A 14,241-nucleotide genomic window follows, 5' to 3' on the forward strand; every position below is an offset into this window, starting at 1 on the left:
GTTTGGAACTATTGTTAGAACTTCCTTTTCATGGTTAGTGCCTCTTAGATTAAAACACTGTGCTTGCAGGTCTTTATTACTCTTGAATTGGTAGCCAAATAGTTAAACCTTGTCATACGCTATCTGAAATTACGTACAAAGCCAAGTCATTTCCTTTGGATTCCTCTTTTAATGTTGTTAGTGGAGCTTATTAGCTCTGCTGCTTCTGCGGAGCTACTCTACTTATATTTTACAAGAGTTGCTGCATATCTAATACAGGATTTTGATCTTCCCCATAAAAACTGGACCCATCTGTGAACCACGCTGAATGTTCTGTGGCACAAAGTCAGCAACAGAGCTTTTATCTGATAACAGTTGACAGGTAAGAGATACGTAACCAGATAAATTGCACTTTTGTTCGTTTCCTAGTTAACAGACTATATAGTGCTGGTTCTAAAACCTCGTTGTCTTCTGCAGAAATTTCTTAGTTTATAGAAGCCAATGTTTATCCATCTAACCTAGGGTTTGATACATGTCTGGCTTCTACTTTTCAACAGATTATGTAGCTTAGCAGAGTGTGTTGTGTGATATATATTACTGCAAAACCACCTCTAGTGATCTATAGTTCCATCCTGTAAGATCAAATGCCTATCTCTGTTAAATTTGTCTTTTCATATGCAGTGAATTTCTTTCCCATTTATCTTAAGACTCTAATGTCAAAGATTGTAACATGCTTCTTGTTGTGGGGTGTTCTTGAAACAGTAAAGTCCTGAGATCTAGATCAGCAATGTCTAGCTGAACATGAAACATCTTAAAATAATTCAGGTGGCCGCAGACAGGGTTTGAACTTGTGGTTTTCCTTCCTTCTGTTCTTCTTTCGTGCCTGGTCATGAGATTTCTTCACTGAGTTGATTAGTGGTTTACTGATTTATGTAAGAAAAAGGATGTTCTCATGCGAACTTAAGAATTTGCAAAAGTGATTATTATTCACTTATTCCTGTGGGCATTGAACTGTAGGCTAAGTTCTTCTCTTTGATGATACCAATGTTGCTCTCCCTTCTCCATCTAATACCGTTCCTAATATTTCATTTCAGATTGTCCCAACTAAATGTTATCATGATTATCATTAAAACCTAGGTTTTGTATTATGCTGATGACTTCTTTGATATTTTCCCATATTTTCACATCGTTTTCCGTGTACCAACATATCATCCACATATGATGTGGTGTGACACTTTTTAATAATAACTTATCCACACTTGATTTACATAGGTCATTGTGAAAGTGACATGTCCTGTTTATTTCCATGTTAACTGCAACAGATACAAAGAGCACAATAACACTTTGATAGAGCAAGTTTTCAGCTATAAAACACTTCAACACAGTCACCACCATTAGCTCTGCATTTTCACTAGTAATGAACAAGAACCTTCATGCCCCACTTGTAAACATCTGCATTAGCAGAAGTGGCTCACTGTCACCACTGCTGAAACATACCATCCTCTGCTTCACTGTGCTCACATGCACTGTTTGGCCTCCATTGACATTCAGCAAATATTGGTGAATGTCGACAGGTTCATTTTTTCTGCATGGAGGAATTCAGTTCCATGCCTTTGCTTCATAGATGTTCCTGTGTCAGATGCCATTTTGCTGGAGTGTATGGCAATAAAATGTAAAAGGATGGTAAGAAGGTTCAACTTCTACTGCTGTAGAGCCAGCATTCACCTCTGACACTGTGATCCAACATAATGAAATAGGAGGCATTACTTTTGGAGTAGCCCTACTATTGATCTAAAAAGTCTTATGATATTTGAACAAATCACTGTTGCTTTCCTCACTGGTACTGTCTTTGTTCAGATAGCAGAATTACAAAGAGAGCATTGGCTAAGTCAGTAAGTGAGATATCAGTATTACTGAGAAATTCTGTTTAGTGCTACAAAATTCTCATGTGCCCTTTTTGTCACAAACAACCTGAGAAATGACTACTCATTTAAATGTTAAAAATCCACTGATAGACTTTTTGTCAAGTGTTCAATACAGAGAAAAAATGAGATTTAAAAATATAGACCTCTGTATTCATACCTTGGCTTTCTGTAAGCTGTAGACAGCAAACTGGTGTCTTTTCTCTGTTTCTTGATGAAGTTGGTATTTTTTCAGTGGGAAGGAGGATCTGGACCTTCAATTAATACACAGCTTCTATTTTTCCACATTTTAACTTACAGGCATACAAAACTTAAGGAAATTCTGTTACCCAAATATCTAGTGTTTTTATTTCCTCCGGATTCCTAATAACAATGCATCAATGACCTGCAGGAATCGCTCCACCCTCACCTCCCACTGGTCAGTACCAATTCCAGAAACATCTGTAGCAAAATCTGTAGCTAATGCATTTTGTTTCATCAGTACAGTGCCAGTATTTCTCTGCTGTTTACAAGAGCAGTCCTCCCACTCCTGGGCTCAAAGGAACTCCTGTACTCCAGAACTTGGCAGCTATGTTACTGCAGGCAGAGACCTTAATTACAGGTACTTGAACATTCTTTCATGTGTATGAAACAACATGTACAATTTTCCCGCTTTCCTGAGTTTCAAATGGAAATATTTTCTTTGGAGGCCATTTGTTGGCGTTACAGTCTCAGTGAACATCATAGCAATAGAGGTAGTTAACATTCTCTCCCTGATCACAACGCTAATGTTGTTACTGGCCGTTCCCATTGGTCATGTATGTAATGTTAGCACTAGTGCAGACTGTCCTTAGTCTTTGTTACTGAGGGAATGCCTGTGGGCTTCACTGAAAGGAGCCGTCATATTCTGTAGTTTACATTCTTCCTCCTTACCTTTCTTCTACAAACAGACAAAGCAAACCAGGAAAGAATTTATGGATTCTATCCAATTTTCTCATATCTTAGACTTCTTTTTCTCAAATTTGACCTTGTTGCTCTCCTGCACTTCCACTGGTGCTCCCTAAAGGATATTATTGTGGTGTCCTGTTTTGCAATTACCATTCCACATCTTTTTTCACAGAGATAAAGCCACACTGGGTGTTAGTTTCCTTTTTGTTTTTCTTTTGATCTTTACTCTTAAACGGAGGCTGTGTGTCCCTACTACCATATTTCTGAAAATTACAGTACGGACAGAGCTGCTGCCAGGCTCTCAGGACTGAGCTTTTTTTACATTCCTTTTTTCCTCCATTACCTTGCCCATTTCTTGAGGCTGGGCTTGCAGCTTCTCTCATTTGTACCTTCTTCTCAGTTCGCACATCCCAGGAATAATCTTGCTGACTTATCCCTTGCACAAATACTACTGTGAAGGTACTGTGATTCTGTTAACTCCACGGCATGCTTGGATCAATGTCTGTATGCCAATCCCAACAATTTTTCAAGGATGCGTGCAGTTTTACATTCTCGTAGTGTTCTTCAAGGTGGGATAAAGTGCTGCAACTGCTCGGAGATGATACTTAGTAAATTTCATACAGGAGGTTCTTCCTACCATGTAGTGGATAATCATACCTCATTCTGATGCTGCACATTTAAGGGGTATGTAATCTTTCCTAGATAAGGCCAGCTAATTCTCAGTGTTTGCAAGCTACATTATGCAAGTTTCTGAATTTGCTGGCCCCAAAGTTTAAACAATGACTTGTTTGTGCTGCAGTCAGGTCAGTTGCTACTGTTATCCTATCCCATGTTTTAGCAGCAGTCAAGAAATAGGCAGTATTGGGAGTCTGTTTTTTACCATTGGTTTGTTTTCAATAGTGTCACTCTTTCACAGAAGCCTATTTTGCTTTCACAGTAACATAGTTTTCAAGACAGTTGGCATCTGAGTTATCCTGTTTTATTCTGGAAAGAGAAATATTAACATATTCATTATGTGTATTGCTCTGAATAATTGACAGTTGTGTCCTGGCTGAATGTTACTGAAGTAAAAGAGCTCCTAGAGCATGCAGAAATCCATCTGCAGAGAACAGCTTTCAGCACCTGTCCTCAAGTTAGTAAATGGCTCACTGCACAAACTGTAAGGTAAATCTAGCTATTAGAAACTGAGGACTCAGTCTTAAACATTGTTAGGACAGTATTTTGTATACAGATCAAAAGAGTGACTCAAGGCCATCTTTAGCAGCATCCAGCTCAAAGTTGATGTACAAGAGAGGGTTTTCATAATATTACTTGCTATTATTTCTACTCATATTTTGCTATCATTTTTCTTTTTTACATACATTTTTTTACGTACTTTTTTTACAACTATTTTTACATGTATATATGTATATTGTTCCTATAACTATATATGAAGAAGAAAGGGTTTTCTTCAGTGAAAAGCATTGTTATTGCTTTCCCTCTCTCTTACCATGGTTTAGCACATCTGTGACTCATATATTATGGCATGATAATCAAGTTCTTATCTTTACCCATGCAATCCGTTGGAAGGAGATCATCATACTTTGTTAACCATTGTCAAAATAAGACACTGTTTTTATTGCCATACCACTAAAAGTATGTTTTGATCACTGCCACAGTTTTAATCCATTGAGGAAAACAGAATAATAAATTTGACTCACTCTTGGGGTTAGAATATTTATAGAGAACATCTTACTTTGAAATCCTGGAATAGGCATTACTCTCCTTTCCTACCTTTACACTTGCGTGAACCCAGAAAAAATGAACTATATGGCTGCCAGAGGTCAATGAAAAGTGAAATCCGTAATACATTGTTTGTGTAAATTAACCTCTGGTATACAGTGATACCGTTCAGGCAGTCATGATGCTATACAGTTATCTTCACTTATAGACATAAGCATGTATGTATACCTTCCCTGAGAGACCTACTGCTCTTAAACAGTTAAATCTATTTGAAATATGGAAACAGGTGGTAATTCTGTCCTGTGAAGTGACCCACCAGGACAGTGTTCAGAAGCAATACTAGTCATGGGTGCTTTTGGAACAAGATGAAATATCACAGTAACCAATTCATTTCTTTTTCCTTGTAAACATATGATTTTACATACACATATGTTAGAATTGGACTATTGAGTTGGTGTGTGAAAGGCTCCTCCTGGTCCTGCCGCACACAGTAATAGGCAGATTTGCTAATCTGTTGGCAAAGTGTTTCAGGAATGACACAGTCAGATGTGTTCTCTTCCATCATGCGCACAAAACCATGGAATCAGTGTTGGGTATAGGACCCAGCCCTGTTGTAGTCCACTGCCGATGCAATGGACTTTTTTTGTGAACTGATTACAAGCCATGAGTGTGCCATGGGAGTTTCAAGTTGAATATTGGGAAAAAAAATATTTTCAGAAACAATGATGATACACTGGGACAAGATGCACAGGGAGTTGGTGGGGTCACCAGCTTTGGAGGTGTTCAATAAATGTGTAGGTGTAGCACTGAGGGACTCGACTCAGTGAGCATGGTGGGAATGGGTTGATGGTTGGAGGAGGTGATTTTAGTGATTTTTTCCAACCTCAAGGAGTCTATGATTCTGTGATTTTGTGGTCACGAGCCCTAGGACCTCTGATTTCTACTGGAACAGCATTCCTAGGGTGCACGGCACAGATGCACTGAAGGTGGAATAGAGACCTCCTCTTACGGTAGCAGGTATCACTATTTGACATAAGTATTCAAATGACTGGAGAACTGCTGCTTGAAGCATTGTTGCATAGCGAATGAATATGTTGCTCTCACTGAACTGTGACATGGAACCAGGGCTGAACTGAACACTTTCTTTAGACAAGATGAGCTGTTAATCATTCATTATTTGCTGCCTATAAAAGGAATTTGAAGGATCTTTCTCAGGTCATGAACTTTACAATGTCATATGTCATTGTGTGCAAACAGAATGTAAACTGGGGTGCAGGCAGGTCACTCAGAGTTTATTCAAAGCAGGAAGCCTAGGGAGCAAAGGGTGAAGTAACTGGCTATGAGCAGATGACAGCATTCCTTCAGGTATTGCTGATGGAACAACAGCACTGTTCTAAGGCTCATGGTTTGAGGGTCCCTGTGAACAATGACTTTTTGTGAAGACATTGCCCAGTGCTTCTTGCTCAATGCTGTAGTATCTGACTCACATTCTGCCTGGGAATTAGGCAAGAAATCATCTTGTGGTTTCACAGTCCACACAGGGAAAGGGATAAAGAGAGACTTGTGAGACATACTGATTAGATGAATCCTTTGTAGTGGCTCTTTGTATTGCTTCTTTCCACTGTTTATTAGGTAGGATGGTCTCTGTTTACCGCTCTTACTCTCTGAGTTTGACTGTGCTTATCACTTCTTAAATTGCATTGATCTTTTTGTTGTTTAATACGAAATGTTGCTTTTATATTTATTTTAAAATTTCATTTTAAAATTTATTTATTTTAAAATTTTTGCTTAGAAATGAGTATTAAATGAACAAGAAAAAAGGTGGAAATTAAATTTGCAAGGCAGGCAAAAGTCTAATGAATTGAAGTTTCAATAATAAACACACGGGAAAAAGATGTTTTTTTCTGATCCACAGATAATGTTTTGGAATAAAACAATAAACTTTGTTGGAATTTGAATACATTTTATTGTACTTACAGTGTGCCATCTTGTTAGAAGCTGAATGAGATTCAACTGAAAAAAAATAAAAGAACAGAAAAATGGTATTTTCAATAGGTGAGAAATTGTCTTAAAACACTAAAATGTTTAAGTAAAACAATGAAGTTATTGTAGTATAGATATTAATGAAATTGTATTAAGGTCTATATGTTCCCTAAGGAGACTGCTACAACATTATTTGAGGTAGTTGCTGTGAAGAGAAGATAGAGTTAATAAAATGGTGCTTAGGTTTTTTTTTCCTAGGACTGCCACTCTTTTTAGTTTTTAATTAGCAAAAATGTGATATTATTTAGCAAAGAGAACTTTATTTAAAACGTGAAGTATATAGGATAAGGCAGATCAGCAATCAAAAACCGACATCTAAATGCTATACAGCTATCCCTCTCTGTGTCACGTTTGGCCAGTGAAGAGGCAACTTGAATTGTGCTCAGTAATGACTTGAGAAGCTGTGGCTTGCAGAAGAGATGATCTGACTGGTAGCGTGGGAATAAATTTATCATGCTTCATGCAGACTAGAAACCAAAGTTATGAGTCTTGGGCATTTTGGTATGTACATGAAGAAAGCATTTTTTGGCATCAAAGATGAGCCACACTTCAATTTTTCATTTTTTCTCTAAGAGCATACTCACAAATCATTCTAACAGAGGGTAAATTCTCTCGTGCATAAGAAACATTTTCTATTATATATTAATTTATAAATAGCTGATCAACACCGCAGAAACTTTCAGGTACTCAGGAGCTAGCAGCAGAAAATGAAAATGATAGCTGGTGAAGAACCAGTCCACAGGGAGACTAACACTTGTAGTGAGTAAGATTAGAAAAATGTATCTTCTTTAGGATCAATGTCAATATGTTTTCCTCTTCCTGACCTCCATTTTCCATCCTCTCTGCCACCAGCTACAGCTGTTGACAGCCCCTGGGCTAAAGATGGCTTAAAGCTGCAAGTGGACAAGGAGCTTGTGCCAGAGAGCATTGGGGAAGATAAGAAGCTCTAATTGACTGATGAATTAATGGCAATTAAGATTAATGAACCTTTATGGAATAAGAGAGACTGGAGCACCTAGTCTGGGTCAATAGAATGACTGTGGATAATTGCTTCTTTGCTAATTGTAGCTGTAATGTGTCTGGCCATCATATGCAGAAATCTTATGTTCTAATGGATAGAGATCTGTATGATGAGTTAATTCCTCTTTGGTGGTAGTGTTAATAATTTAGCACCATTACAGTTAATAATTTATCATTGTTTACTGCAAAGTGATCATATGCAGGCACATCTTGATATCATAACTGGCATTTCCCTGAAGAATATAGCAGGATTCACTCTCAGGGCTGTACAATTGTCATGGTATATGGAGTGTAAAGAGCCATGGCACTTGGCAGTATGCTTCTAGAAGTGATAGTACTGATAACAGGAAGCATTAACCCTAGTGTCTGTAGATAGGGCTGTTTAAAGCTACTTATTTGTCCATTGGTGGACAAGGGAAAGGTGACCAGTGTCATTTACCTGGACTTGAGCAAGGCCTTTGACATGGTTCCCACCACATCCTGATCTCCAAATTGAAGGGATGTGGTTTTGATGGGTGGACCCCTCGATAGATAGGAAACCGGTTGAAAGGCCGCAGACAGAGGGTGGTCATCAATGGCTCTATGTCCAGAGAGAGTGGTGAGGTGCTGGAAGAAGCTGCCCAGAGAGCTTGTGGATGCCCCATCCCTAGAGGTGTTCAAGGCCAGATTGGATGGGGCCCTACGCAACCTGGTCTAGTATTAAATGAGGAGGTTAGTGGCCCTGCATGTGGCAGGGGAAAGGGCTCTTTTTAATGTGAATTAAAGTCTGATTCATTGCTTCTGGTGCAAATAAACAGTTCTCAGGATTTTGATAGGCATTTAGTGAAAGCTTGTGAGAAATATGAATGCTTCACACTTCCCCAGTAAAACTGTGAAGTCCAGAGAATAGCAATGTCAAAAAATTAATAAATTAAACTCAGTTAAGAAAAGTTATAGGAAATTTTTGATTATTTGTTGTTTTGTTTGTTTGCTGTCTAGAGTGGACAGACAGCACTTACCAAAGCAGCATTAAAATTTCAGAAGTATTATAAAGTGGAATGGAAGGAATTGTTCTTCCTATTTGCTGTGATTAGGAAAGGGGTGACAGGTCCAATGTGTCTCAAGGGCAGTTTAAGTTAGTCTGAAAGTCTTCATGTTTGCTTTTAGAAATTATCAATGAAGTGACAAAACTCAAACATCTGTCAAGAATGATAGATGGAAAGAGGATAAACAGGAGCTGTGACTGTGGAGTGGACAAAGCAATGGATCTTTGGACTTCAGTGCTCATAGGGGGATGCTGGACAACAAAATTTTTTATTCTGATCATATCCTATGCAATCTAAACTTTTCACAAATTGCATGGAATTGAGTGAAAATGTTTATAAAATGCAATTTAAATAGGGCTATAGAAGGGAGTAAGTCAATATGAATAGCTTTGGTTATGTATAGGATATGATATTAATAGTATTATACATTTTGTGTGTAATAACTTGATTCTGTAGCCTCCTTTCCCTCCTCTATGGAAGTCCAGCTATCTGTAACCCAAGATATGCTGCATAACCCTCTCAGAATTCTGAGGAAATCACCAGAATCTGTGAAAGAGCTGCAAAAAAAAAGTTAATAGAGTTAATAGAGTGGAATCCTTCAAGATAAGAACAGGAAAATCATAGACAAAGGTGAGATTGTTGAGATGGAGATAGGCAGCAATTCAAGGATTCGAGAGGGAAAAAATTATCATGAAAAAGGATAAAATATGAAGGGAAAAACAGGGTTTTGGAAGATGGCAATTCAGCCACATCACAGATCCATTCTAGAGCAATGAAAACTAGCCCTACCCCACCTCACCAAGAACTTCTTGACCAATAAAGAGTTCTTTCATTTTTTATTCAGGGTGTTGATTGTGCTAACACACAGTAGTTAACTTTTGTGTGCAGTAACTAATCAGTAACTGCTGTACATTTTGAAGTTGTGCGTACGCTGTTTTTTGTGCGTGGGAAAAGGGATCCATGCAAAGAGATTCAGTGAGGAAGGCATGAAAATTCAGTCCTTGATTAATTACACTGTTAGGATCTTACTAGCCACATCATTGGCTGGGAAAATAGGAATTATCTTGTGGTTGAGCATATGAAACAGTTTTGGAAGCATGAAATTATTATTTCCTGATTGTGCGACAGTTTTCTTCTTATAGGACAATTCTGATTGATAGAGCAGTGTCCAAGTTGGCAGAATTCCTTTATAGTTCCTGTATAAAGTAGTAATTTTCTCCAGCATGATTATCAGGAGAGAGGATGCTAAAATGGAACATGATACTTTCCTGAGTATTGCAATTCAGAGCTCATTCACAGCTGTTCTAATCTATTCTAGGGCTCAATGCCCTAGAATGTTTATAGAATTTCTGTGACACTCTCCACCATTTCATCTACCTGGAGTATATTAGAAAATCCAAATCTCCATCTTTAAAGGAAAATAAAAAATAATGTGTCCTTTTTTCTTATGATAATGCACAAAGGCTTTGAATTACTTGTTCCAGTTTCTTTTCTTCTTTCCCCTATTTTTACTGATAAACATTTAAAAAGGTTGCATTTCTTGATATTATTACAAAATCTTTCTGAAGAAAATCTTTAAAATGATCTTTAAAAAATCTCTCCAAAAAAAGATAATAGGCCATCACGTGATAGTGTTTTGAATCTGGTTTCAGATTTAGATTAACTTTCTGTGTCAGTTGTCTTTTCCAAATCATATGTTAATTGGGTTTTCCCTTTGCTGGCTTGCACTAGATACAAGGATACATTGCACCAATGTGAAATCTCTGAGATGGGAATCTCTCAACACAACTTCTCTTCTGGAGGTATAAGCAGTTGAAACTTCACCAGAAATCAAAAGACTCATAATTTTTTCATTTTTTTTATTTTTATTTTTTGCTATTCCAGAAGTAAATTGACTATCAATTTACTCATAAAATATTAGACATTTTAATGATAAATGAGGTTTAAATAAATAAATGTAGGTAAGTTAATGTGTGAAATTAACCTGAGATAAACCAATAGTGAGCTTCAATACAGAATCATCTGGGTTTCCCAAATATCTGCAGTCAAAAAATTGCTATAATACGAAGAATGTTACTGACAAGACTTGAGAATAATCTGGGCAAATGATCACTTAGAGAAGGATTTAATGCTTATCACAGATTATTGTTACAGTACAATGTGTCATTGCAGCAGTGCGCCCAAGAAAGATGACTGAAATCCTGCATTTATATCATGTTTGAAAATCACAGCCTTAATTTAACCATTATGGGTCTCTCCAGGATATTTCGAGATCTGAATAGTCATCTTTCAAAAACCCCAAAAGTTCATCTGCTCAAAATTCTAGATAATGGTTCATAAATATCATCCAGGACTTGTAAAATGGAAGTGGAAATTCTGTAAAATGGAAAACTTGTAAGTGGAAATCGGCTACTGCCTTAGTAAATAGAGAGTTGAGTAAATCTTGATAATATTTATAAGTATTTTCACATAGAAAAAATATTTGACAATGAAGGTCCCCCCAAAAAAGTAATATCCAGATATTGCATATACAATTGTATGCACATTTTATATATACTATTGTATATACCAGATATGTAGTCTATACAGATATCAGTGTACTGATGTACTTCTCAGGCAGTACTTTTATTTGCTAACCTTTGGCATTTTTTTTTACTTACAGTTGCAAATTACATTTTATAATGTAATCCTCAGTCTGATAAAGTCTTTGCATTCCAAAACATTTTAAAAAGAACTCTTTTTATTTTTTTTAATGTTGAGGTTACAGATAATACATGAATAAAAGGGACAAAACTGATATTATCAGATTAAGTAAGCTTTGTATGAACAAACTGGTATGAAACTTACAGAGAAATTCTTAAAAATGTATTTGTTTTCTACGACAGGGTTTTTTATTTGACTTCTTATACATTTCACGTATGTAGAGGTGTTTAACATATCTATTTTAATAAATGTGCATTCAAAAATCAGAAGAATTCTACCTGAGAAAATTTCTGCTGGCCAGAACTATTTCAAAGCCATTTCTAAAATTGTATCTGTAACTCATCCTGCTATCTTGTTCTGCAATTACTGAAATCAGAAAGAGTACACACTAGCCTAGTTGCTACCAGGACATGTATTGTCAAGTGCCCTTGATCACTTCAGGCGTTATCCTATCAAGGTGTATGAATATCTGAAGGGTGGGTGCAAAGAGGATGGGGCCAGGCTACTATCAGTGGTGCCCAGTGCCAGGACAAGAGGCAGCAGGCACAGACCAGACCACAGGAAGTTTGCCTTGAAGCTGGGAGCAGCCTGTGCTGTGTGGGTACCGGAACAGTGGCACGGGTACCCAGGGGCTGTGTGTGGGTTCACCTTTGGAGATCTTCAGATGCTGTCTTGACACGGCCTGGGTGCCCCTGCTGCAGCAAGGGCTAGGCCACCTGTACTTAAAGGTCTCTACCAACATCAGCCATGCTGTGTCTCTGTAATTCTGTTAATCTGCATTTTCCTTGCAGGTCATATTACTCCCTGAATTAGGATTATAAGAAGGGAAAAGAAAAAAAAAAGATCAGCTCACTCTTTTTGCGTTACTCAGTTTCATTCTCTCTGGGTGCTCAAGAATGGATTTACCTTCCAGTGTCACTGCCACCTGGAACATTCGGCACCATATATGAGAAGGTAAGCAGGGATTTCTGGAAGGTTTAAGGGGCATAATTAAGCAGAGTTGTGAAGAAGTAACTATTCAGATTTATTTTCACAGGTGACTACTTGTTAAATATTCCCTTTAGGAAAGGGAGGCAGGGTCCAAAGTGCACACACTTTACTCCCAGGGTAGATGAGGCAACGAGAGAGGGGAAGGAAAAAAAAAAAAAAAAAAAAAAAAAAATACAAAGCTGTTCATCATCTGTGTTTTGCATAAGAAGAACAAAGTCCACCCATGTTGCTTTTCCTAGTCATATTAATCTGTTGATTTTCAAATGATCTTTCAGAGAGCTAGAAGCAAACTAAGAACGACTTGCACGGTGAGTCAGTGCACTTCTTTTTAAACCTAAGATATTTTATTAAACTCACTAACATCTAAAACTCCAGATAGCTTCATTCTTTTCTAAATAAGCATATACTTTCTCTCTTTTTTTTTTTTTTAATTTATACTGAAGTACAGGGAATATGCTTCTATCATTCAAATGAGATTAAATGAAAGATCCACAGCTATCAAGTAGTTAAAACAAAAAAAGTAGGCATTTGTAAGCAAATTCAAAACACTTCTGCTTCTTTCAACAGGTCTATACTTGCCCTTTGCTAGAATTCACTTGCAAAGTGTGACATTAATAATTTTATTGATTTCAGTAAGTGTATTTTTCTGCCAAACAAGCGGTCATTGAAATTCCTGTCCTTTGCTTAAGAATTGTATGTTTTTCAGTATTATTTTACAGAGAACTATCCTAAATCAATTTAAAATGCATCCTGAAGATGAAAAGCAGAAGTATACTGTCAATGGAAATACATATGAGATCGCTACCTCCATCCGGGATCAAGATCCAGAAGACAAAAAGTAAGTATTCTTATACACTGTAAGCATGTTCTTTATGGAAGCATATAAGATTACATTATCTTAGTTTGTATTTTATTGACTTTCATATTTTAATTTATTTTAATGAGGTAGCCTAAGAGCAGAAAACACAGCTTATGATTAGCATTCATTGACATATTCATTTGGTGCAGAAGGATTATAGAAGCTCTTTTTCTATTAAACACAAATTGTCCACTGGATTGACTATCATTTATTGAAAAGCAATTCCAAAATAAGAGTGAAGTTATAACAGGCATTTGGATATGATATCATCAGATAAAAAATGTATTAAAAGTAAAAGTATGTCAGGGAATTGATGTTTTACATACTTTTAATTTATTCTACTCCCCTTGCATGAGAACATCTGATTCTATAAGTTGTCTTTCTTTTTCTCGTTTTGAAATCTATGTAACACTTCAGTTCACAACTTCCCTGATTGGAAAGGAGAACCATGAGCCCCTCTTGGGGTTGTTGTAGCCTTGAGATGGGAGAACTGTGAAGGCCTTGATTTGAATTTATAGTAGTCAGGAGCTGATGCTACTTACATACCTGGAGGCTTAAATACAAAAATCCAAGAATTCTTAATAAATCAGATTTGTTTTACACAGGTTTGTTCCCCATAAAATCATTTCTTAATTATATTTTGACTGAATAGTATTAATATATTGCATTATTATTTTTATGAAATATTGTTGGGTTTTAAATGCACTAAAACTGTCACATCTATTAAGGAAGAAAAAGAAGAAGAAAGGGGAAAAGCCTAAAAAGGTCAGCCCGTTAGCACTGGTAAGATTTATGCTATACATATATACGTGTACATATTTCTACATGCGTGCACATTTTAAAGTTTAATGTTTTAAATGCTTAAAATAATGTTAAGAGTACAACATATACGGTCTTGTCTCTACCAAACACTATGATATTACAAAATATTGAATATACTGTGGCAACCAAGCAGTTCTCTGGTGGAAGTGATTATATTAAAGAAATGATCCTATTTACGCATGCTTAGAAGCTTTCTCGTGGGCAGTTATCATGCTAAATTTGTGCTCAA

At 36.8% G+C, this 14,241-nt stretch overlaps 1 protein-coding gene across 5 annotated transcripts in view; it reads left to right on the forward strand.

The window, feature by feature from the left end:
* The first annotated feature begins 121 nt into the window (after window positions 1–121).
* Window positions 122–14,241, forward strand: part of ABCB1 (ATP binding cassette subfamily B member 1) — a 45,093-nt gene continuing 30,973 nt past the window's right edge. For 2 of the 5 annotated variants that reach the window (XM_042888250.1, XM_042888253.1), the window contains exons 1-5: window positions 162–361; window positions 12,133–12,295; window positions 12,607–12,639; window positions 13,038–13,169; window positions 13,919–13,973. In XM_042888250.1, the coding sequence (XP_042744184.1) occupies window positions 13,075–13,169; window positions 13,919–13,973 (150 nt within the window). In that variant the 5' untranslated portion in view covers window positions 162–361; window positions 12,133–12,295; window positions 12,607–12,639; window positions 13,038–13,074. Of the gene's footprint in view, window positions 362–2,408; window positions 2,503–12,132; window positions 12,296–12,606; window positions 12,640–13,037; window positions 13,170–13,918; window positions 13,974–14,241 lie in introns of those variants that run through there. The other 3 variants (XM_042888254.1, XM_042888252.1, XM_042888251.1) reach the window with 3 other exon arrangements.

This window comes from Lagopus leucura, unplaced genomic scaffold (genome assembly GCF_019238085.1).
Source record: "Lagopus leucura isolate 7727_CA_CO unplaced genomic scaffold, USGS_WTPT01 Super-Scaffold_100157, whole genome shotgun sequence".
In the NCBI taxonomy this organism is placed as follows: Eukaryota; Metazoa; Chordata; class Aves; order Galliformes; family Phasianidae; genus Lagopus; species Lagopus leucura.